The 26,317-nt window shown below is 38.1% G+C and overlaps 1 protein-coding gene across 9 annotated transcripts in view; it reads left to right on the forward strand.

Annotated features, from left to right (window-relative positions):
• Positions 1 to 19,149, forward strand: part of ATF7IP2 (activating transcription factor 7 interacting protein 2) — an 89,727-nt gene extending 70,578 nt beyond the window's left edge. For all 9 annotated transcript variants that reach the window (XM_069085779.1, XM_069085786.1, XM_069085717.1 and 6 more), the window contains 3 exons: positions 5,852 to 5,927; positions 8,797 to 8,882; positions 18,301 to 19,149. In XM_069085779.1, coding sequence (XP_068941880.1) covers positions 5,852 to 5,927; positions 8,797 to 8,882; positions 18,301 to 18,738 — 600 coding nt within the window. In that variant the 3' untranslated portion in view covers positions 18,739 to 19,149. The remainder of the gene's footprint in view (positions 1 to 5,851; positions 5,928 to 8,796; positions 8,883 to 18,300) is intronic.
• Positions 19,150 to 26,317: the final 7,168 nt, after the last annotated feature.

Here is a 26,317-nt window from a genome sequence, read left to right on the forward strand (position 1 = left end):
AACCAGGAGAATAATTGACAATTATAACAATATTGTAAAGACAAATAACGTTAAAAAGTTTAGAAACTGATAAGCATAATGACCAACAAGTGATTCCTGAGGATTAATGCTTCCCACCTCCTTACAGAGAGACCATGGATTCAGAGTACAGAATTAACATTTTTTGGACATATCCAATGGGTATACATTTTTTGTTTATACACATACATGTTTGTGATGGGGATTTTGCTTTCCTTTTTCTTTTTTTTTTTTTAAGCAATCGGGGTTAAGTAACTTGCTCAAGGTTACACGGCCAGTTATTTCTGGGTGGGTGCTAAGAGTCTGAGCCCGGATTCCATCCCCAGGTCATCCCGACACTGGGGCTGGTGCTCTTACTCGCTGTGCTACCTGGCCGCCCCTTGCTTTCCTTTTTCAATGGGAGTGGAAGAGAAAGCATATTTTTTCCTGACTGAAAAAAAATGTATTTTTTTTTTAATAAATGGAGTCAATCTTGCTCATTCTACTGTTGCCATTAAGTAGTAGAGCACAGATTGAAAGTCTTCATTTAAACAACCCCATAGCACTATTTCTTACAAGCTGCTTTATCTGGGAGGATGTTTCTCTAAAACTCATAGCACCTGGGTTCATCCTCTTCCTCCAGAATGTATCTAACAGGATTATGTTTTTCCTTGTTAATGTTTTGTCGATTCTTTGTAGTTGTATTTTCTCAGCATTTACTTCTGGGAAGTTTTCTTTGATAATTCCCAGAAATACAATGACCACATTCTTTATTTTTTGTGAGTTCTCTGGAATGTTTTTAATCCTGAGTTTGCCTGTGTTGTGATCACTCTTTCAGGTCTGTGGCTTGGGTCTTTGTTTTTTAGTTGTATGGATAATTCAGTGACTTATTTGTGAGCCCTGTGTGTAGCTGTTTTCTACTATAGTTAAGTGATAATTGCTACTATGAATTTTTTTTTGAAGTTCACTATTTTTTTGTCCTTTGATTCTTTAATTTCTAGTTTAATTTCTTCATTTGAATCTTTTTTTTTTTTTTGCCTTCAAACTTATGGTTTTTCTTAGCTTTACAGTTCTTAATTTCTTTAAAAAAAAAAGATTTTTATTCTTTTTAGGCTGTCTCTTGGGATATACTGTGTTGCTTATTTTTCCTTTTCCAGTTGCTATTAGTACTTTAACTGATTCAGCAAGAATTTATGCAGACCTGCCGTGTGTGCCAAGGACTGTGCTAGGCCAGGGTAGAGATACATACACAAAAGTTGACACATTCCCTTTCCTCAAGAAACCGACATCCTGCTGTGGAAAGAGAGAAATGTTACATTGAAGTGTGGGATATAAATCAACATAGTAAATGGGAAGAGAGGGCAACTATTAACTGGGAGAAAGAGAAAAAACCTTTTAGGGGAGATGGTATTTGAGCTGAGCTTTGAAAAGGGCTTGAGGTTCCAGGAAAGGGAAGTGAATACTTTTTTTTTTTTGCTTTTTAGAGGGCAGTTGGGGTTAAGTGACTTGCCCAAAGTCACACAACTAGTTTTTGTATTAAGTGTCTGAGGCCGGATTTGAACTCAGGTCCCCCTGATTCCAGGGCTGGTGCTCTATTCACTGCGCCAACTAGCTGCCCCCAAAGTGAATAATTTTTAATTGTATAGGTACTACCATTTACTCTTTTTAAAAAAACGTTGTGTGGTTTTTTTAATCCTTTCTCTTCACTTTGGTGTTTTGTTTTTGTTGTTGGATGTTAAAAAAACTAGCCACTAGTGCATAAACCAAACTTGGGCCCACCATGAAGAAGGATAAGTAAACTGCCCTTGGTCACTCAGCTTAGTGAACTGAGGACCATATTTAGAGTCAAAAAGACCTAGGTTCCAATTCTGCTTCTGACATGTTATATTAGCTGTTGAGCTTGGGACAGGGCACCCTCTCAGGAGTCTCCTGGCAACTCTGTAAACCTCACAGTTTTACCATTTGTATCAGTGGTAGTAGTTTCTACACTAAGGGTTCCCCGCATCAATGAAATCACAGGCCCAGGTTAAAAATCATCTCTGCTAAAGGTTACAAACTAGTTAAAAATTTTGTTGTGGGATCAAGGCTGGTTTATGGATCGGTAGTAATTAGGAAGCATTAATCTGTGTAAATATCCACATACACCCCTAATTTAAATAAGTACTAGAAAAAATAATTTGTGAAATACTGAAAAGTAGACGGGGCTTCATATTGTCTACAACTTATTTTATTCATTCATATTGCTCTTGGAAGACCATTTTTCATATCCTCACAGATGTAAATAAAGTTAGATACTCAACAGAGGTGAGACTTGTTAAACACCATAGCTGTAGCAGTGAACAAATCACACCTTTGCAAGTTAGAATATAAAAATAGGGTGTATTCCTTCCCAGTTAAGCTGGTCAAACAATATGTTCTCCCAGAGACAACTGCAAGAATATCTGTAAAGCTCTTTTCAGTTCAGTAGCCTGTGATCATAGCCAAAAGACTTCACCACTGCCTCCTCCTCCTTTTCTTCTAACAGTTGAATGACCCAAGGCACAGACAATTTCCATGACTTGTATACCGCATAGCTGTGGAGGGATGATTTCTCCATAAGTGGAGCCTCCTCAAAAGGGTTAATAGTTTTTATATTATTGAAACAGTTTACTCCCTTGCAGAGTAACATCTGCAGTTAGCTGACCTTATAAGACCACGCTTTGCAACACAACCTAAACTGTGCTCAAAAACACCCCTGCTCAGATCCTGCTTCTGAGCACGTCCCTACCCGCAGCCTAACCTGTGTGGTCTTGCAAACTCTGGCAAACTCGTGTAACTGCCTTTGTTCCCCCTTGGTGGGGAAGATTCACACAAATAGATTGTGCCCCTGAAGCCCAGCCAGTGGGAGAAGGGGAAGGCGTTTGGGGGCAAGGTGGGGGGAGCTTGCATTAGGGTGTGAAAGCTCCTTGCTTCCCAGAATCAGTTTGTGCTGCCCTGGATGGCCCCGTCAGAGCGACGAGGGGCAATGCCCTTTTTTAAGGGAAAGCACCAAGCTCATTTCTGCTTTTGGGTATCGGAGTCTTTGTACTGGTTTTTTTGGTAGTGGTCTCAGTCCCACAGCTTTTAAATGCTTGAGGCCAGGTTTGAGCTCAGCTGAGTCTTCCTGACTTGTAAGTCTAGTAAACTTTTGTTGTCGTTCAGTTGTTTCTCAGTCGTGTTTGCCTCTCCATGACCCTCTGTGGGGTTTTCTTGGAAGAGATACTAGAGTGATTGGCCATTTCCTTCTCCCACTCGTTTTATAGATGAAGGACTGAGGCAAACAAGGTGAAGTGACTTGCCCAGGGTCACACAGCTAGTAAGCGTCTAAGGCCAGATGTGAACTACAAAACTGAGTTTTCTGACTTCAGTTCTGGCACTCTAGCCATTGTGCTGCCTTGCTCCCCCTAGTAAAATACTATAATGTATAAATGTGTGTGTTTATGTAGACATTTTCTAGTAAGCAATATCAAGTCAGGTAGTGTGGAATAGTGGACAGAGAACTGACTTTGAAGCAGCATTCAAGTTCTGCCTCTCACACATACTTTGATATGTTACTCTTGGAAAGTCAATTAACTTCTTAGTGTTCTAGGGAAGTCTCTTAAGATTCTAAGTTGAAAAAGTTTTGATCTAGATTAATAGAAAAAATTTTCTCACTTAAGCGTTCCTTATATTAATGAAAACATTAGTCCATATCTCATCTGTATCCCTGATTTCAAGTCACTTATATTCACAAAGAATAGCTCTTAAGAATTACAAAAATGCTAAATAACAAATATATCCTTATATACATTATATGAAGAGTTATAATCACAAATTAAACATTATGGGACAAATTATAATCACAATTTAATTGGCACTGCCATTGAGAAATTAAATTAGATGACCTCTGAGGGCCCTTTAAAATGTTTAGATCTGTGTATTGTAGATCCATTCTTAAAGTCTGAAATAGAGGTGTCACATATGCAGCCCTGAGTCCCCAAGTGCAATCCAAATCAGATTAAAATGTAATTGGGAAATATTGAACAAAATAAAAAGATAATAAGGCATAAATAATGTTGATGTGTGGTTTTCCAACTCAATGTGTGCCCACAGGAATACTTAGATACAGATCAGTGGCCCCTTGTTTCTGTGTGAGTTAAGTGGTCAAGACTGAAAACAGAAGATATAAGTCCCTGATGCTGATTGTCTGGAGTAGTTGTCATAGACTTTCCTGATCTGCTATGGAGTGCAGTGGTTAATGTCTTGTAAAATCTTTTCTTTAAGGTTGTGTTCTTCATAGTTTTGCAATATTCACTTCTGTTTTGTGGTGGTTCTTTCCATTTACATTGCTGTAGTCATGGTGTGTATTATTTTGTTGGCCCTGCCTTCTTCAGTAAGCATTAGTTCATTTAAATCTTTCTGTGACTTTCAGCGATCTTTATTCATCATATTCATCATTTCTTAATGACACAGAAGTATTCCATTATATTCACATGCAACAGTTTGTTTGGGCATTCCCCAGGTGATGGGCATCATTCCCCAGTAGATCAGTATCTACTTTGTTTCCAATTTCTTTGCCACCACAAAAAGTGCTGTTATAAATATTTTCACATCTATGAGGGCATTCTTCTTTTCAGTGTCCTCAATGGGGTATGTGCCTCATCTTTGAAATTCTGAGTCAAAAGGTATGGATTTTTCTGGTCACTTAATTTGCATAATTCTAGCTAGTTTGTTAAAATGGTTTTACTGATCCACATGGCTTCACTAAAAAAGACTGATATACCTATCTTCCCACAACTCCTCTAGCACTGACTTTTCATATTTTGTCATCTTTGTCAATTTGCTGGTTATGAGATAAAACCTTGGATTTGTATTGATTTTCATTTATTTGATCAGTGTTTTAGAACGTTCCTTCATAGTTTGCAGTTCTTTGAGTTCTATTTATTCATCTCCTTTCACCACTTATTTATTGGAGAATGTCTTTTGGGATGTATTTATTTTATATGTACATATATATAATGTGTGTATAAACATGCAAATAGATATATACATATTTATGTTATATATATACACACACATAAACATATATACACACAAACACATAAATGCATCTGTTAATTGTTTATATATCTTGGATCCCAAATCCTTGTCTGAAAATTTTGATGCAAAGGTTTTTTTTCCCTCACTCAACCACTTCCCTTCTTATCTTTATATTGGGGGTGGGGGAATGGTGGAACTTTATTTTAATATCCTCACCTTGCTTAGCAAAAGACTAGATGGGCAGCAAGGTGGCGCAGTAAGTAAAGCGCCAGCCCAGAGTCAGGAGGACCCGAGTTTGGTTCCATCCTCAGACACTTAACACCCCCACAAAAATACTAGCCGTGTAACCTTGGGCAAGTTACTTAACCCCAATTGCCCTCCAAAAGGGAAAAAAAAAAGACTAGAAAAGTCAGCAGTGTGGAAAAACCTGCTTCCACATAGATATTATTTAGAGAATACCTTTTCATTAACATGTAGGACCAGTTTCATTTCCTTGTCTTCCCTATAACGAGAGCTCATACCCTACATAATTTGTAATTCATAAAGGCTCAGAGGAGTTAGCCACCTATTTCAGGTCTCCCCTCAGCTGGATGACTTAATATATTCTTTTTTTGAAGCATTCTTAGTCCATATTTCATTTTCGGCCATCAGGAGCAATGGTCAGCAGAGCTGGGCCTAATTCAGTACATGGTTAGCAGAGAGTGGGGACAAAGACAATGCTGTTATACAAATTTTGTTAGTTGCTTATTTCTTGATAATGCAGCAAGTTGGTTTCCTGATAGTGGAAAAGCTTTATTATATAATTAATCTTTTTTAGGCTTCAAGGGAAAAAATGAAACTTGAGACTTTGGTGATTGACCTGACAGAAGAAGCCAACTTAAATGATAAAACAGGTAAGGAATGAATTTTATTTATTTTAGACAAACACATTTTATACATACATATATATGTATATATATGCATGCACACACATATATAAAAATAAGGAGAGGGTTGGCTCTTTAAGATGCCTTTAACATAATAATTTAGCTGTTGTCTTTATAAGAAGCTAATAAATATTGACTTAATTAGCTACTTCCCCTATTGTAGGAACTGGGATTGTCAAAGGACTCCACAGGAAAAAAAACTGATTCAGATTTTTCTTTTTTGGGGGGGCTGTAGGGGGAAATGCAGGGCAATTGGGGTTAAGTGACTTGCCCAAGGTCACATGGCTAATAAGTGTTAAGTGTCTGAAGCCAGATTTGAACTCCGGTCCTCCTGACTCCAGGGCCGGTGCTCTATTCACTGTGACATCTAGCCACCCCTGATTCAGTTTTTAAAGCCATTTATTTTGTCTTTTTGGGGGGCAGTGCAGTGTTTTAGGTGCTAGGGATTCATGACAGTCCTTTTCTTCAAAGATGCTCACATCAAGCAGAGGAAATAAGAGAAATACAAAAATAGCTGTAGTGCGAAGCAGCGTGGTGGAAGGTGTGGCCCCCGTGTGTGGCTGTTAAGCCCTGCTAGTGTTTAGAGCTGTCCTCTTGTTTGGCAAATATTAAGAGGCTTATAGCAAAGAATAGGCCCATAATCGGACTGCTTGTGCTTTCAACAAAAGAAGGAATCCTTTTTTTAATGAGTGAGATGATGAAATGCTAAGGAACGTTTACATTGATGTTGAACGGCCACTCCTGCCTGTTGCTCCTCATTCTCTCCTTAGCCTAAGTATAACAGTTGGTGTTCTTCTGCATGACAGCCCTTCATACACTTGAAGGCCCAGCTGTCATGCTCACCTTAAGTTTTATTTTCTTCAGGAAAAAAACCACTAGTTCTTTCAGCTAACTCTTATAGCAGTATGTGTTGTTCCATCTTGTCGATGACCTTCTTATAGAGACGACAGTACTTCAGTTTTGCTTTGGCCAGGACAGAGTACACACTGGGGAATTTGACCTTCCTGATTCTGGACATCATGTTTCTCTAAAGTCAGATTTTGCATCTGCATTTTTGGCAGCTATGCTTGTGGTCTTGATCTTATCACCTCCCCATTTCTTCTAGGAGCGTGTCCACTAATCATTCCGTAAGATGAAATATTGGCTTTTTAAATTGTCACTTAGATGGGGTCACCTCAGCTCATTCCTGGAACAGTTGTTGAAGCTTCAATTCTCAGTCTGACTTGGGCCAGCAAATTGGAGAGTTCTTTATTAAACTTACCCAGAAAACTTATCAGGAAAACAAAGATGGGATGATATATGTTCCTGGCACATCCATTCTTCTGGAACACTGCCATGTTCCCTTTGGTTTCCTGGTTTTTCTTATAATGGTACCAGTTGTGTCGCCCTTGCAGCTGCACACATTGGATCTTTCATGTGTGGTTAATTGGGAGCAAGTAAGTGTGAGATTAGATACCTGGGGAGTGTGCTTTCAGACAGGTGATAGGCAAGGTGGTGGCGGGAACTAGGTGCTGTTGGGAGCATCCGTTCTCGATAAAATTAGTAAACCATGAAGCTTTTTACTCTGTATAAGGAGTCTAGAACAAAAAACTTAAGGATCATCTTAAAAACACTGATAGCACTTAGTAGCAATATTTAAAAATTGAACAGTTAAGAGCAGATCACTGAAAAAAAACCTACTCAGAAAGAACTCTTAAATACTAATGGCTAGTATTTATATAGTGCTTTAAGCACTTTACCAATAATTATCTCGTTTTTTTCTTCCCAACAGCCTTGTGAGAGAAGTGCTTTTATTATCCTCATATTACAGATGAGGAAACTAAGGCTGAGAGAGGTTAAGTAATTTGCCCAACTCACACAGATAGTATAAAAGGATGGATCTGAATGCAAGTCTTCTGGCTCCCAAGTCCTGCTCTCTATTCATTGCTTCACCTGACTACTTTGGAAGCATAGAATCAGTCAGCAATCATCAGCATACTGTTTCCACCTCCTATGATAAAACTTCTAGAGAATTCAGAACATTAATTAGCATCAGTACTCTCTAAGTTTAACTATAAAAATTTCAAGTGCAGAATATTCTTTTTTGTTCTAATCATGTTTTGCGCATTCAGCTAATTCCATGAGAATATAGATCAAAAGTAATCAGCAGTTCACCTCTTGTTATGGACTTCTGGCCTTTACTCTACCTTGTTTGTACATTGTTGCCAGATTAATTTTATTAAATATCCCTCTTCATCATTTTACTATCTCTGCATGAGAAACTGTGCTCACAGTTGCTTGTTGCCATGTATTCAAACTCCTTGCATTCATGGATTTTAATCCATGTTTATCCATTTAGCCTTTTCTATTCCCTGATATGAGCAAACTTGATATGGCCAGTCTTCTTAGCAAAGAAGGCAACTCTCCGCCATACATTCACACACCCCATTCTACAAAGCTTTGCTTTCTCTAAGAAAATTAAAGTTGTAAAATAGTTTTATCCATTTTTCCTCTTTGGCATTCAGTTCTTTTTTTCCCATTATTAGAAGTTTCTTGAGGTCACAAATTTTGATGTCATCACAGTCTAGCACATTGCAGCATACCTAACAAAAACTCACTGAAAATACTAGGATTACTCTAATGGGGAAAATTTAGTCATACTAAAGGAGAATTCTTCCAGAGCAAACATGTATTGAACAATTTTTAATTTTTTCTGTTTTATTTGTTCTTGAATTTTTGCATACGATTTTGCTTCTGTGAAAGATTTAATACAATAGGAGCTTTGCCTTCATAGAGATTATGATGTTGGTAATTACTGCAAATCTGATTATACACTGAAATTATATTACATTTTCAGCAACTTCAGTGGAAGTCCTGGAACTGCCTGTAGCAACCAATGAAAAACTGATGGAGAAGAACTCGGTGGTACAAGATTCAGTACAGGTGCTTGTTAAAGATCATCTGGTCATCATAGAAACTTGATACATCTCTTAAAGATTCAGTAGAGTAATTAGTCATGTATAGAGTTAATGCTGCATACTTCAAAAAGAAATGAGAATATTAAAGATATGAAATATAATTCAGAAGGTGCAAGATCTTGATATATGGACCAAATAGGAATGGTCACCACAAAGGAAAGTAAGAAAGAACAGCTGAACACTGGAAACATCTCTTAAGATTTAAGAACTGTCACAGGGATCCAGTAACCATTTTTTGGTTCATCATTTATTTGTGTGCTAAATACTGTGCTAGTCACTGGTCAGGATACAGAGTTTGGATAAGACTCAGACCCTGCCCTGATGGGAGTTTTAAAAACCTAATAGGGGATAAAACACAAATAATTACAGTATTATATTATAATGCCAGAGATTTACAAAGCATTGAGTGAGGGAGAGCTTGTTATATTTGGGAATCAGGAAAGGCTTTTGGAGAAAGTGACATTTGAGTTGGGTTTTAAAGGGTGATAGAAAGTCCACAGGATTGAAAGGGATGAGAGAGGACATTTTAGGCATGAAGCTTGGAAATAAGCAGAAGTACAGAGAGTCAAAAGCAAAGGCAGGAATTTGGTTGGAATATGGAGTGTGTGGAATACAGTAAAATAAAACAAGAAGGCATAATGGCACCAGATGTGGAAAGTTTAGGATACCAGTCAGAGGGTTTTTAATGTTCCCTCTGTAAGGAGTAAGAAACCACAGATCTTTAATTCTTGAGTAAGAGACATGTTCCTAGCTCTATATTTAAGGACAGTTGTCCTGGCATAGAATATAAGGCACAGAGAACACTTATTAGAAGGCCATTGTAATAGTCTAGACCATTGCTTAGAACCTTTATTGGAGTGCTTTCAGTATGAAGACAATACTGTAGCCATGAGAAAAACTGCAGAGGTAGAAATCGCCATAACTTGGCAGCTGATTGGATAAGAGGGTTGAGAAGGAAGTATAAAGTCAAAGGAACTCCCATTATTTCTAATTGAGCAGAGAAAATGTCCAGAGAGTGAACAATTCTCTTATAGGGAAGAAGCAGGTTTGGAGAAAATCCATTATATTTCCTTAATTTCATCCTATTATGGGTCAGAGATACTGTGTTAGCCATCGGGAAAGAACAAAGTTTAGTTTTGGACATCTTGAATTTGGGGCACCGGTGCAACATCCAACTGGAGATGCAGTTCTTAAACTCAGGAGTGTTATTTCTAAAATTCCAGAGGAGACACAAAGATTCCTGAGGTAGATGAGGCAAGCTCTTTTATTCTGCAGCTCTTGGCAGGGATTGGGCGTGCTGCCTGCTCATCAAAGGTGAAAGCTTTGCAGTTTAAATCCCTGTCCCCCAACGCGAAGTCCCTCCCATTTCCTCATTGGCTGAGTACTTTGAGGTGTGCAACTTCCTGGCATGCCTACTTCACATTTTCCCTTCCCCAGGATCCCTCTCTCCCTCTATGTATGTTAAGCATGTGTACTTAGAGCCCGACTGACCTCCTTACCCTATCTTAACCACAGACCCAGTCAGGACTTGTTTTCCCCCATCCTAGGAATTGTTTTTGCAAAAAGCCCCTTTATTCTTGGCAGAAAACCCCCTATTAACCACTAAGAGGTGTTGCTCCAAAAAGCCCCCTATTGTCAAAATTCTTTTTGCAAAAAGTGGCTAGTTCTTTGACACGGGAGGACCCCTTCCCTGCACTTACGTGGAAGCATAATTTTTTTATATTTCACAGAAGAGAGAGAAATCGGGGTGGAGGAAAAAGATTTGGAAGTCATCTGCTTTAGGAGAGTGGTAATTAGAGCTAGAGGAATCAGTAAGCTCTCCAAGAAGATAAGCATATAGAAAAGAGCCAAAGCCCCCATTAAGAGGCTGGCACGTGTAGTGACTCTAAAGGAAAGGAGAAGAAAATATCTGGTAGGGAAGGACTGATTAACAGCCTGAGAGTATGCAGAGAAGTCAGAGAGGATGAGCACTAAAGACATGTGGTTTGATCTAACAGTTAAGAAGTCATTGGTGAAATTGAAAAACTTTTGTAAAAACAAAATCGTTACAGCTATCACGGTATGTGGAAGAGGAATTATAAGTGTAAGAAAACTGGAAATGTAGGAAGGGGCCTGCTTCTAAAGGGCTTTAAAAAGCCTTTGATCCTGGAGATAACAGGTGTCGAGGTTCAGCTCTGAGGAGTCCATATAAGGAAGTCCAGGCCAGAGTTTCTTGGGCTCAGTATCTCAGGATTGTTGCCTCACCATTTCATTCCTTGTACATTCCTTGTTAAGATATGGATCTTGCTACTGTTGGTGTTTACCCACGGAATTCAGATCACCCCTCTCCTCAAACTTTGACCAACATGCCAGGAGTCACATACTGATTTACAGTGTTGGGAAACGTCCCATGCGAGTGGCGGTAATGCAACAGATGCTTTGCTTGTATGTCTCCTGACCCTCAGATGAATACACAGATTTGCTTGTAACTTGCTTGCTATCCTTCCTGGCCCACATCTATCGTGTTCTCTCGTGAGGTGCCCACATGAAGTGGGCTACAGACAGGGATCCACTGGAGTTTATTGGATAGGGGAATGAATGACGTGGTCTCACCTATATTTAAGTGCACAACAAAAAAAAATTTAAACCACTGTTTTCAAAAGAAAGAATTGAACAGGAGAAACAAATAGGTAAATTATAATGAAGGTGTCACCCTGCCAATATACATTTGTGCATTCCACAAGCCTTTCTTAATTTACTTCATTTATCTGTTTCACTTTTTAAGATGCCAAGAGTTGGGATAAAGTTTACATGTCTGTGCCATCCCTTTCAATATCAGAAGGAAAAAAGAATGCACCCACTATATAGACGCCATGCTTTGCTGCTTTCTCATCTGGCTGGCTGGCTGGTTTGGGTGCTGGTGTCAAGAAACAAATTTACGTTTTGGTTGGAAAACCTGAGTAGGACTACAAGTAACTTTAGTTAACAGAACAAAATGAAAAGCTAGACTAAGATCCTGGCAGGCATCTTAATGTTAAAATTCAGTTAATCAGCGTGCAATTTTTTTTTACCAGAATGGTTTTAATTATTGGAATGGGAAAGCACAATATTAAAAAATTAAAGTTTTTAAACCTGAAAAAAAAAAACCCAACCATATCCAAATCACAACTAACAAAAGAAATGCAAATTAAAACACCTTACCCAGGAAATTGACAAATATGACAAAACATAGGAATAGTGATTGTTGAACCCATGGAAAGATAAGAACATTGATGCACTGTTGGGGCAACTGTAAATTGGTTCAGCTAATCTGGAAAGAAATTTGGAATTATGTATTGAAAGTGACAAAAAATATCTTAAACCTTTCACTAAGATCCCATTGTTAGACAGATACTGTACTGCAAGGAAGTCAGGTAGAAAGGCCCCTATACCAATATATTCATAGTAGCACTTTAATTTTTTTTCCAATTACATATAAAAAAATTGTAGCATTCATTTTTTTTTAAATTTTGAGTTCCAAATTCTCTCCCTCTTTCCCTTTCCTCCCCCTTTCCTAAGATGACAAGCAGTGTGATGTAGGTTATGCATGTGTAGTCATCCAAAGCATATTTCCGAATTAGTCATGTTGTGAAAGAAAAGACCAAAAAAAAAAAAAAACAAACCAAAAAAAAAAAATTTTAAAAGTATAGTTTGATCTGCATCCAGACTCCATAAGTTCTGTCTCTGGAGATAGATAGTATTTTCCCTCATGAGTCCTTCAGAATTGTCTTAGAGCACTGTATTGCTGAGAAGAGCTAAGTCGTTCACAGTTGACCATAGTATGTCATTGCTGTTAACTGTGTACAGTGTTCCCCTCTTTCTACTCACTTTGCTTCCTATCAGTTCATTGCGAGTACCGGTTTTTTGGAAATCTACCTGCTCATCATTTCTTGCAGCCCAATAGTAATCTATCACAATTATATATGGCAGAACTTGTTCAGCCATTCCCCAGTTGATGGACATTCCTCAATATCCAATTCTTTGCCATCACAAAAAATAACTGCTATGAATATTTTTGTATATTTGGACCTTTCCCCGCCTTTTTTATGTCTTTGGGATATCGATCTAGTAGTACGTGCACAGTTTTCTAACCCTTTGGGTCTAGTTCCAAATTGCTTTCCAGATTGGTTGAGTCACTAACAGTTGGAGTTCATAACTCCACCAATGGTGCATTACTGTCCCAATATTCTCACATCACCTCCAACATTTGTCATTTTCTTTTTGTCATGTCAGCCCATCTGATACATGTGAAGTGCTACCTCACAGTTATTTTAATTTGCATTTCTCTAATCAGTAGAGCATGTTTTCCATATGATTGTAGATAGCTTTGATTTCTTCATCTGTAAGCTGCCTGTTTACATCCTTTAACAATTGAGGAATGGCTTATATTCTTATGAATTTCAGTCAGTTCTCTTTATATTTGAGAACTGAAGCCTTTATCAGAGAAACTTATAAAAAATTTTCCCCAGTTTTCTGCTTCTAATCTTGGCTGCATTGGTTTATTTATGTAAAAAAAATTCAATTTAATCCATATTAACCATTTTACATCCCAAAATGCTCTCTTTTGTTTGGTCAAAAATTCTTCACTTACTTATACATATGACAGGTAAACTATTCCATATTCCCCTAACTTATTTGTAGTATCACTCTTTATGTCTACATCACACCCGTTTTGACCATATCTTATTATACAATGTGAGATGTTGGTCCAGAGCAACACTTTATTTTTTAAGCAAAAAACCATCTATAGGGAGATGACTAAACAAATTGTGGTACATAAATATAATGGAATGTTACTATGCAAAACAAAGTTGAAGAATACAGAGAAATATGGAAAGTCATATAGACTGATGCAAAATGAATTAAGAACTAGACAAGGTTTTGAATCTTAGTTCTTTAGCCGGTTTTTGAAAAATTAAAATACATATTCTTTATCTTTGTGCATCTGGCACAATGTCTTGAACAGAATGAGCACTTATTCACTGTTGAATAAAATTCTGCATGGTTATGAGACCCTAGAGTACAACTGCTTAAAATAGCCCTTCAATTTTAATCTCTACTTCTGTGCTTTTTCCAGCCAGTGCATAGGCTTGCTGGTCTCTGACCAAGATTCTCTACCTCTTTTCATCTTTTTTTTTCCATTGCAATTATGATAGAACAAATAAATGAAGCATTTATTAAGTGCTTACTGTGTGAGAGGCATTGTATTAAGTAACAAGTATACAAATAATTTTTTAAAAGAAATAGTTTCTAGGGGCAAAGCCAAAATGGCAGAGAAAAGGTAAGAACTTGCCTGAGCTCTCTCAAATTCCGCTCCACACAACTTTAAAGCACCTCAAAACAAATTCTGCAGTGGCAAAACCCATGAAAGGATATCATGAAATAATTTTCCAGCCCAAGACAACTTCAAAGGTTGTCAGGAAAGTTCTGTCACACGAGGGTGAAAATGGCGCACGGGCTACAACTGCACAGGATGTGCCCAAGCAATCGTGGGACAGGTGTGAAGGACAGCTGAATCAGGCTTCTGGAGCTCTCCAGCCACAGATAGTACAGGGGGTTGGACAGTGGTCAGGAGATTACAGGGGTCCTTTTGTTGGCAGTGGGCACAGGACTCTGTGACATGACCCATACTCAGATCTGGATTGCAGTCCCAGGGCAAGGAGTAGCAACATTACACCAGAACTTGCAGCCTCAGGGGAGCTGGTACCGTGGTCACAGTGACCAGGGCAGAAAAGAATACTTGTGGAATCAGACCAGAACATGGGCCAAGAGGGTAATAAACATCTCTCCTTAGATCATACCACCTTGGAAGAATAAAAAACTTACAAGTCCCCAGAATTATTTCTGAAAACAGCTGCATAAAAAACCTGAAGTTGAGACAGTGACCCCTTTACCCCAGGAGCAGAGCCCCACTTTAGCATAGAGTTAAAAGCCAAGAAATAGGCTGGGAGAATGAGACAAAAAAAAAAAAAAGAATCCTGACTACAGAAAGTTACTATAATGACTGGAAAGATCAAACCACAAATTTAGAAGAAGACAACAAAGTCAAAACTGCTACACCCAAAGCTTCAAAGAAAAATGAAAATTGGTCTCCAGCCCAATGGAAGAGCTCCAGATGGATTTTTAAAACCAAATGAGAGGTAGAGGAAAAATTGGAAAAATAAATGAGAGTGATGCAAGAAAATGATGGAAAAACTAACAGCTTGGTAAAGGAGGCATAAAAAAATACTAAAGAAAATACCACTTTAAAAACAGAATAGGCCAAATGGTAAAGAGGCACAAAAATCCAATGAAGAGAAAAAAGCCTTAAAAAACCAGAATTGGACAAGTGGAAAAAGATATACAAAAGTTCACTGAAGAAAATAATTCCTTAAAAATTAGAATTGGGCAAGTGGAAGCTAATGATTCTATGAGACATCAAGAAGCATTGAAACAAAATTATAAGAATGAAAAAATTAAAAAGTGTGAAATACCTCATTGGAAAAACAACTGACCTGGAAATAGATTCAGGAGAGATAATTTAAGAATTATTGGACTATCTGAAAGCCATGATCAAAGAGCCTAGATAGGAAAACACTGATCTTTCAAGAAATCAAGGAAAACTTTTCTGATATTCTAGAAGCAGAGGGCAAAATAAAATTAAATGAATCCACCAGTCACATCCTGGAAGAGATCCTAAAATGAAAAGTCCCAGGAATTTTATAGCTAAATTCTAGAGCTCCCAGGTCATGGTGAAAAATAACACAAGCAGCCAGAAACAGTTGTGGAGCCATGGTCAGGAGAACATAAGATCTATCAGTGTCTACATAAAGGATTAGAGGACTTGGAATATGATATTCCAAAGAGCAAAGGAGCTAGGGATTATAACCAAAAATTACCTACCTAGCAAAACTGAGGATAATCCTTTTTTGGGGAGGAGGGGAAGGACATTTAATAAAATAGAGCACTTTCAGTCATTCCTGATGAAAAGACCAGAGCTGAATAGAAAATTTGATTTTCACATACAAGACTCAAGAAGCACATAAAGGTAAAGAGGAAAAAAGGAATTCAGTAAGGTTAAACAGTTTATATTTCTCCACAGGAAGATACTACTTGTAACTCCTAAGAATTTTCTCATTATTAGGGCATTTAGGAGTGTATATAAATGGAGGACATAGGTGTGAGGTGAATATGTTGGGATGATTATCTAAAAAATAAAAGGGGTAAAAAAGAGGAATGCATTGGAGAAGGGAGAGATAGGATAAGACAAATTATCTCCCATAAGAGAGGCACAAAAAACCTGCTAGAATAAAGGAAAAGAAGGGGGGAGGGTTGAACTTTGCTTGAACCTTATTCTCATCAGATTTGGCTCAAGGAATTGTCTTAGATCATTGTTTTACTGAGAGGATCTAAGTCAGTCATAACTGATTGATGCCCAGTGTTGGTCTTACAATGTATAATGTTCTCCTGGCTCTGCTCACTTCACTCAGCATCAGTTCATGTAAGTCCAGGTTTTTTGTGAAATCTTCCTGCTCATAATAACTTCTTATAGAACGTTCATTTATCTACCTTACATTCATCTACCACAACTTGTTCAGCCATTTCCCCAACCGATGAACATCCCCTCAATTTCCAATTCTTTGCCATCATGAAAAGAACTGCTATAAATATTTTTCTGCATGCCTATCCTTTTTTTATGATCTCTTTGGAATACAGATCTAGAAGTGGTATTGCTGGATCAAAGGGTATGCACAGTTTTATAGTCCTTTGGGCATAGTTCCAAATTGCTCTCCAGAATGGTTAGATCAGTTCAGAACTCTACCAGCAATACATTAGTGTTCCAGTTTTCCCACATCTTCTCCAACATTTATCATTTTCCTTTTTCGTCATATTAGCCAATCTGATAGGTGTGAGGGTGGCACCTCAGAGTTGTTTTAATTTGCTTTTCTCTAATCAGTAGTGATTTAGAGCATTTTTTTCATGACTAGATAGCTTTCATTTCTTACTCTGGAAACTGCCTGTTCATATCCTTTGAGCATTTATCAGTAGGGGAACTGACTTGTAATTTTTATAAATTTGACTCAGTTCTCTATATATTTTAGAAATGATGCCTTTATCAAAGACATTGGCTATAAAAATGGTTTTCCAGCTTTCTGCTTACTTTATTTTTCTTGAGTTTTTTGTCTCTTTTTTTTTTTTTTTTACTATATGACTAACATGGAAATTTTTGCATTACTGCACATGTATGGATGGCTCATATCAAATTTCTTGCCTTCAATGGTGGGGGGAGGGACTGGAAAGAGGGAGAGAATTTGGAGCTAAAAATTTTTTAAAATAAAAAAAAAAATTTAGTGGCAGCTAGGTGGCAGGCACAGTGAATAGAGCACTGCCCCTGGAGTCAGGAAGACCTGAGTTCAAATCAGGCCTCAGACACTTGACATACTTAGTAGCTGTGTGACCTTGGGCAAGTCACTGAACCCCAATTTCTTTGCCTTCTCCCCTCCAAAAAACCCCCAAAACATTGTTCTTACGTGTAATTGAGGAAAAACAAAATAATAAATAATATTTTAAAAGGGAGATAGTTACTACCACAGAAAGCTCACATCCTTATCAAGGAAGACAACAAATATAGGAGAGTGGTGGCAAGGGAGGAGTGTTTTTGTTCTAAGGAGCTGGAAAGTGGATGGAGGGTTAAAGTACATGGCCATGGGCAGATAAATGGTAAAATGCCCTGTGTAGATAGCAAGGTTGGGAACATGGTCTTATGTCTAGTGCCAGCCCGTAGAAGTAGTGGACTGAGATGGGGTAGTTTGTACTTCGTCCTGGTCATCTGAGCTGGGCACTATGGCAGGAGCTTCAAAGTTGAATGGATTAAGTTCCCAAGGGACCCTTGTGAAGACTCTTAGGACTGGTGTATAGAGGCTGCTAATCTGGAATGGGGAGGAGCAAAGTCTGCAGCAGCAGGCAGATGGTGAGTAGCTTGGGTGGGTGGCCAAGGGATGTATGCATCACACTGGACATGTTTAGTAAAAGGGAGCAGGCTGTTCGTTGTGTGACTGGAGCAGTCTCACATGTAGCTGCAGCCCCCCTGTCACTGCTTACACACTGGTAACAAAGGCTGCGCACCAGGGAGTTATGGGTAGAAGACCCGATGCTTCTGTTTGAGTGGCTTATCATGTTTGTGGCCAAGAAGTTTTACAGCTCAATAAATAATTTCTGTTTTCTCCCTTGCACCCCTCCCCGTGGAATATGTTTATATTTACTTTTTTAGGATGAATTTCAGTAGGAAAATGGAATTTAAAAAATTCATGTGCTTATTCACAAGTTTCTTCTTTATGTTACTTCTCCCCACCAAATACAACTTAACCCTTTTATCTATATTTTAGGTCGTGGAATCATTTGAGCACCTTCCTTCACTACCAGAGCTACCCCAGCACCGTGATCTCAGAGGACTCAACGACTTTCTTCCTCCCCAGAAGTTTGAACTAAGACTGAAACGCGTACTTAGGCCAAAAGGCATAGCATTGACATGGAACACTTCTCATATCAATCCCAGGTGTGCCCCTGTTGAAAGCTATCTCCTCTACATATACCATGATAACAACGTTAACAAGAATAAAACAACTTGGAAGAAAATAGGAGAAATCAAAGCTTTACCTCTCCCAATGGCATGTTCTTTATCTCAGTTCTTGTCTTCTGGCACCTATTATTTTACTCTACAAGCAAGAGATATTTATGGGAGGTATGGACCTTTTTGTGATGTCAAATACATCCATGGATTCTCTCAAGATAATATTAACACATCAAAAGTCCTTCCTACCTAAAAAAATATTTCACAGAATGCTCTTTTGCATATAAGTTGTCTGTTCTTACACATCAATATTCTAGTGGCAGCCTCAAGCATTCGTGGTGTTTAATTAGCCGGTTCTTAATTGTGAACCCTCTGTGTTAGGAATTCACTTCTCAGTACTTTGTAAAAGGCTCAGTCTGTGATTGATATTCAACAATGCATCTTCTAAGAGGGGAAAATGACATGTGAGGAATATATGCAAGATAATGCTTTTCTCTGTGTTGATGGTGTTTGGTGAGATACATAAGTATACATGTATGTGTACATTTATGTTTATGTGTATATATACACATGTTAGAGTTGACCAGTTAAGAAAAATGTTTAGTCATATAATTAAAATAGAGCTTCCTACAATACATTTCCATTAAAGTTTTTTTTTAATGCATTTATATTCCATGGAGTGCTACTTTGGGTTTTTTTTTTTTTTTGGCTGTGCTATAATCATATCAGACAATTGTCTGGAGGGTTGGTTTGGTAAACTCAGGCAGCTAGACAGAGAGGTGGTCAAAGCACTGAACTACATGAACCAAAATCCAGTGTCACTGAACCCCTAATTTCAGGCACTAAGTTTCTCCTTGCCCCTCAGCAGCCTCTTCCTGAACACAAACAAGGCAAATGCAGAAGCAGCACAGAATTCCACACTTCATTTATGCTGTAAGAATCAGAATCAGATTTTGCACTGCTGCTTGTGTCCTGCTGGTTCATGCTGTGTGGGGCATGAAGAGGCTTAACCAGATCACCTCCTTTCACTTCTGTCTCATACCCAGTCCAAATACACAACCTGGGCTCCCAAGCTCTGCATTTGCCTTGTCCCTTAACTGACTTAGTCACTTACAAATGCTACAGGAAATCACTCAGAAAACCAGACTCACTACCAAAATGCACTCAGCAATTCTTTCAAGTTACAGTGCTCAACACCCAGAATCATGTCCTTAAACCGAAGACCAACATCAGTCCTAAGGCCACTTCCTGTTGTTCCTGAACTTCCCTGTAGAATTACAGGCAACCCTCTTGTTGCATCCTCTTATGCAGCTATTTTTTCCTCTTCGCTTAGCTCCACACCATCCCAAGCTCCCAGTAAATAGTATCACTCATTCATTGATTCGTTTGTTCATCAAATTTTTTTTGAGAGCCTACTATTTGTAAAAGTTTGTGGTACTCAGTATGACAAAGAGGAAGGCCTTATTATAGTTCAGATATTGTCCAGCAGTAAATGATCAAGGCACTGCTTCATGCTTTCAGGATTTAATATATTGGGTTGAAATACTATGGCAGTCACTGTCGGTATTCCACTGGGGTTAAAATAGGTGAACAAGATGGGAAAAAAAAGAAAGTTGTTCAGAACAAGATAAAATGCAGGGCTTAGTTTAGGGATGACTACCCTTTTAATGGAATAAGAATTAGGGGACTAGGGACAGCTAGGTGGCACAGTGAATAGAGCACTGGCCCTGGAGTCAACAGGACCCAAGTTCAAATCCGGCCTAAGAAACTTGACACAATTACTAGCTGTGTGACTTTGGGCAAGTCACAACCCCAATTGCCCTCCAAAAAGCAAGAAAAAAAGACACAATGAGGGGACTAGATGGTTGTTGTCCTTGGTTGTCAAAGAGAACCAAAATGACATCACTGTGGTGGGGTCAAGGTACAGTGTGTCCAGCTGTAGCTATTCAGACCAATATGAGCTCAAAAGGCTCTACCACAGGTCAGGCACAAAGAGTCCATATGAACATTGGAAGTGGAGATGTCTCTAAGTTTAAGTATCTCACATTTCTTTGAGCAACTATAATTCTGCTTTGCTCCTAGGGTACAGCTCCTTATTTGATGTGGGCACACGATGCTAGTCAGTCCTGTGCCAGTCTCGGCCAAAGGCAGGTGAAGCAACAGTTAGAGTACATGACTTAGAATCAGGAAGATTCTCCTTTCTGAGTTCAAATCTGGCCTCAAGACACACTAGTTGTATCATCCTCGGCAAGTCACTTAATCCTGTTTGCCTCAGTTTCCTCATCTATAAAATGATCTGGAGAAGGAAATAGCAGATCACTCTAATATCTTTGCCAAGAAAACCCCAAATGGCCGGCAGATGCAGGGGCAGGCCGGAAGGCGCGGCATGGCCGGCAGAGGCAGGTCCAGAAGGGGCCTGATCAACTCGGAGGGCAAGTCTTCCCACCAACCACAAGGTCCACTACCAGGCCTATCACCAAAGGGCTGGGACTGGAAAGAGCAAGGTAAGAAGCAAATACAGGGGCCCCTGTCCTGGACAGCAAACGCTCTTGGGGCTACCACTTCATAGCCCAGAAATTTTTTACAAGATGACAGAGTGAACCTTACTTACTCCAAACCCCCCCTCTGACCCTGAAAACATAGTAACTCTTGCCCCAGGGCAAAACCCTCTACAGTAAAGGCTTGGGATCCTAGAGGAAGGGTGTGGCTAGGACCCTGCCTCAAAATGGGTAGAAAGCAGACTACAAAGACAAAGACTCTGGAGTCCTACTAATCCTCAGAGGGAGGAACCAACCTCAGAGGGAGACAATGTGGACTCCACACCCAAAGCTGAAACTTCAACAGGGAATGGGTCCCAAGCACAGAAGGCTCTCCTGGATGAGATCAAAAGGAACTTTGAAAACAAAATGAGAGAGATAGAAGACAAAATGAATAATTCTCTCAAAACGAAAATAGCAGAATTAGAAAAACATTATAATGAGGAAAACATCTCTCTAAAAAGAAAAGTGTATGATATGGAAAAGGAGCTTCAAAAATTAACCAAGGAAAATGATTTGCTAAAAACTAGAATTAAGCAAATGGAAACAAATAACTCTATGAGGAACCAAGAATTAGTCAAGCCAAACAACAAGAATGAAAAATTAGAAAAAGAGGTAAAATACCTCAAAGAAAAAATAACTGACCTGGAAAACAGATCCAGGAGAGATAATCTGAGAATCATAGGCCTACCAGAAAATTATGATGAAAAAATGATCCTGGACCACATTCTCCAAGAGCTCATTAAGGAAAATGCCCTGAGATACTAGAACCTGAGGGTAAAATAGAAATCGAGAGAATCCACCAGACACCTGCTGAAAGAGATCCCAAAATGAAAAGTCCTCGAAATGTTGTGGCCAAACTCCAGAACTACCAGATAAAAGAGAAAATACTTCAAGCGGCCAGAAAGAAACAATTCAAATATCGAGGGTCCACAGTGAGGATTGCACAGGATTTGGCAGCCTCTACACTGAAAGATCGGAGGCAGTAGAATGCAATTTTCTGGAAGGCAAAAGAGCTCGGGTTACAACCAAGGATCACATACCCAGCGAGACTGAGCATATTCTTCCAGGCAAAGAGATGGTCATTCAATGATATAACAGAGTTCCAGACCTTCTTGATAAAAAAGCCAGAACTCACTGGAAAATTCAACCTCCAATTACGAGATGCAACAGTGACTTAGAAAGGTAAACAAGAACACACACACACCCTGCTATTTGATAAGAGCAAACTGGTTATAGACAAGTAGAGGGTATGACTATAAAATACACAAAATGACGATTTTAAAAAAATCTTATTAAGGGCTACAAAGGGACTGCAATGGAAGAAAGGGAATGGTTGAAGTGGAAAAGGGTAAATGATGCCATACATAGAGGCATAAAAGCTGTATAGCAGAGGAAAAAAAGGGAAGGAGTTGGGAAGCATATGAGCTTTTCCCTCATTGGTTCTGGTACAAGGAGGGAATAACAACCAGTTAAGCATAGGACTCTATGGAGAAGAAATGCAGAAAGTATCATTTTAGAGGGAAAGAGGGGAGGGAGAGGAGCTTCACATGAGATTTGTTCCTGTCGCTCTTGATGCGAAGAAGAAATAGCATACTTCATTAAGTATAAAAATATCCTACAGGCAGTAGGAGGGGGAAAGGGTTACGAAAGGTGGGTGGGAGTGGTTTGTAGGGAGGGAAGTAGTAAGGGGAAAGGGGAGGAAAAGGGAGGGGGGCTGAAAAGGGAACACTGAGGGAGGTGGTCAAAAGGAAAACTATTAAGGGGGGGGAAGAGAGAAGGGAGGAAAAATATGAACATTAACAGGGGCAGGAATAGGATGGAGGGAAAGAAACAGATAACAATCATAGCTGTAAATGTGAATGGAATGAACTCTCCCATAAAACGGAGACGGATAGCAGAATGGATTAGAAATCATAATCCTACAATATGCTGTTTACAAGAAACACATCTGAAACATAGGGATACACACAAGGTAAAGGTAAAAGGTTGGAATAAAATATATCATGCCTCAGCTAAAGTAAAAAAAAAAAAGCAGGGGTAGCAATCCTTATCTCAGATAAAGCAAAAGCAAAAATTGACCTAATTAAAAGAGATAAGGAAGGAAACTATATCCTGTTAAAAGGCACCATCGAGAATGAAGCAATATCATTACTTAACATATATGCACCAAGTGGTGTAGCATCCAAATTCCTAGAGGAGAAGGTAAGGGAATTCGAGGAAGAAATAGATAGCTAAACTATACTAGTGGGAGACCTTAATCTCCCCCTATCTGAACTTGATAAATCCAACCTCAAAATAAACAAGAAATAAATTAAGGAGGTGAACAGGATTTTAGAGAGGATAGGTATGATAGATCTCTGGAGAAAACTGAATGGGGATAAAAAGGAATATACTTTCTTCTCAGCAGTTCATGGCACATACTCAAAAATTGACCATATTCTAGGACATAAAAACTTCACAATTCTATGCAGTAAGGCAGAAATATTAAATGCATCCTTCTAAGATCATGATGCAATAAAAATTATATGCAATAAAGGGCCAGGGAAAGACAGACTAAAAACTAATTGGAAATTAAACAATTTAATCCTAAAGAATGAGTGGGTCAAACAAGAAATTATAGAAACAATCAGTAATTTCATTCAAGAGAATGATAATAATGAGACAACATACCAAAATCTGTGGGATGCATTAAAGGCAGTTCTTAGGGGACGTTTTATATCCCCGAGTGCATACGTGATTAAATTAGAGAAAAGGGAGCTCAAGAATTGGGCATGCAATTAAAAAACTTAGAAAAAGAACAAATTCAAAATCCCCAATTAAATTAGAAATATTGAAAACAAAAGGAGAGATTAATAAAATTGAAATTAAGAAAACTATTTAATTAATAAATAAAACCAAGAGCTGGTTTTATGAAAAAACCAACAAAATTGATAGACCCTTAGTCAATATGATAAAAAAAAAAAAAGAAAGAAGAAAACCAAATTATGAGTATCAAAAATGAAAAGGGTGAATCTACCTCCAATGAAGAGGAAATCAAAACAATAATTAGGAATTATTTTTCCCACTTGTATGCACATAAATTTGACAATCTTAAGGAAATGGATGAATATTTACAAACATACAGGTTGCCCAGATTAACTGAAGAGGAAGTAAATTACTTAAATAATCCCATCTCAGAAAAAGAAATTGAACAAGCCATCTCCAGGGCCAGATGGATTCACTAGTGAATTCTATCAAACATTTAAAGAACAATTGATTCCAATACTCTACAAACTATTTGGGAAAGTTAGTGAAGAAGGAGTCCTACCAAATTCTTTTTATGACACAAATATAGTACTGATACCTAAATCAGTAAGAGATAAAAGAGAGAAAGAAAATTATAGACCAATCTCCCTCATGAATATAGATGCAAAAATTCTAAATAAAATACTAGTAAAAAGACTACAGCAACTTATCTCAAGAATAATACACTTTGATCAGGTAGGATTTATTCCAGGAATGCAAGGATGGTTCAATATTAGGAAAACCATTAGTATAATTGATCATATCAACAATAAAACTAGCAGAAACTACATGATCATCTCAATAGATGCAGAAAAGGCTTTTGACAAAATACAACATCCATTCCTATTAAAAACATTAGAAAGTATAGGAATAAATGGAGCCTTCCTTAAAATAATAGATAGCATCTATTTAAAGCCATCAGCAAGTATTATATGTAATGGGGAGAAGCTAGAAGCATTTCCCATAAGATCAGGAGTGAAACAAGGGTGTCCGCTATCATCCCTCTTATTCAATCTGGTACTAGAAATGTTAGCAGTAGCAATTAGAGAAGAAAAAGAAATCAAAGGAATCAAATTAGGCAAAGAAGAGACCAAAATATTACTCTTTGCAGATGATATGATGATATACTTAGAGAATCCTAGAGAATCAAGTAAAATACTACTTGAGACAATAAATAAATTTGGCAAAGTTGCAGGATATAAAATAAACCCACATAAATCCTCGGCATTCCTATATATTTCCAATGAAATTCAACAGCAAGAGATAGAAAGAGAAATCCCATTTAAAGTTACTGTAGACATTATAAAATATTTGGGAATCTACCTGCCAAAACAAACCCAGGACCTGTATGATCATAACTACAAAACACTTTTCACACAAATAAAGTCAGATCTAACTAATTGGAAAAATATCAGTTGCTCGTGGCTGCGTCGAGCTAATATAATAAAAATGACATTTTTACCTAAATTAAATTATATGTTTAGTGCCATACCAATTAATTTACCAAAAAACTACTTTATAGAGCTAGAAAAAATAGTAACAAAATTCATTTGGAAGAATAAACAGTCCAGAATATCAAGGGAATTAATGAAAAGAAATGCTAGGGAAGGTGGACTAGCTATACCAGATTTCAATCTGTATTATAAAGCAGCAGTCATCAAAACTACTTGGTACTGGCTGAGGAATAGAGGAGTGGATCAATGGAATAGATTAGGCACACGAGATTCAGAAATCAATGACTATAGTAATCTATTGTTTGATAAACTTCCAGACCCTGGTTTTGGGGATAAGAGCTCATTATTTGACAAAAACTGCTGGGAAAACTGGAATATAGTATGGCATAAACTGGGCATAGACCATTATCTAACACCATATACCAAAATCAAGTCTAAATGGGTGTATGACCTAGGTATAAAGGTTGATACTGTAAGCAGTCTCCTAAAACAAGGAATAGTTTACCTATCAGACTCGTGGAGAGGGAAAGACTTTATGACTAAACAAGTATTAGATAACATTATAAAATGTAAAATGGATAATTTTGACTACATGAAATTGAAAAGTTTCTGTACAAACAAAGCCAATGTAACCAAGATTAAGAGGAGGTGGGAAACTGGGAAAGAATCTTTACAACCTATGTCTCTGACAAAGGACTCATTTCTAAAATATACAGAGAATTGAGTCAAATTTATAAGAATACAAGTCATTCCCCAATTGATAAATGGTCAAAGGATATGAACAGGCAGTTTTCAGAGAAAGAAATTAAAGATATCTATAAGCACATGAAGAAATGCTCTAACTCACTATTGATTAGAGAAATGCAAATCAAAACAACTCTGAGGTACCACATCTCACCAGTCAGATTAGCTAAAATGACAAAACAGGAAAATGACAAATGCTGGAGAGGATGTGGGCAAATTGGAACACTAATGCATTGCTGGTGGAGTTGTGAACTGATCCAGCCTTTCTGTAGAGCAATCTGGAATTATGCCCAAAGGGCTATAAATACTT

This window comes from Petaurus breviceps, unplaced genomic scaffold (assembly GCF_028583685.1).
Source record: "Petaurus breviceps papuanus isolate PSGF00001 unplaced genomic scaffold, PetGlider_PUasm1.0 118, whole genome shotgun sequence".
Lineage (NCBI taxonomy): Eukaryota > Metazoa > Chordata > Mammalia > Diprotodontia > Petauridae > Petaurus > Petaurus breviceps.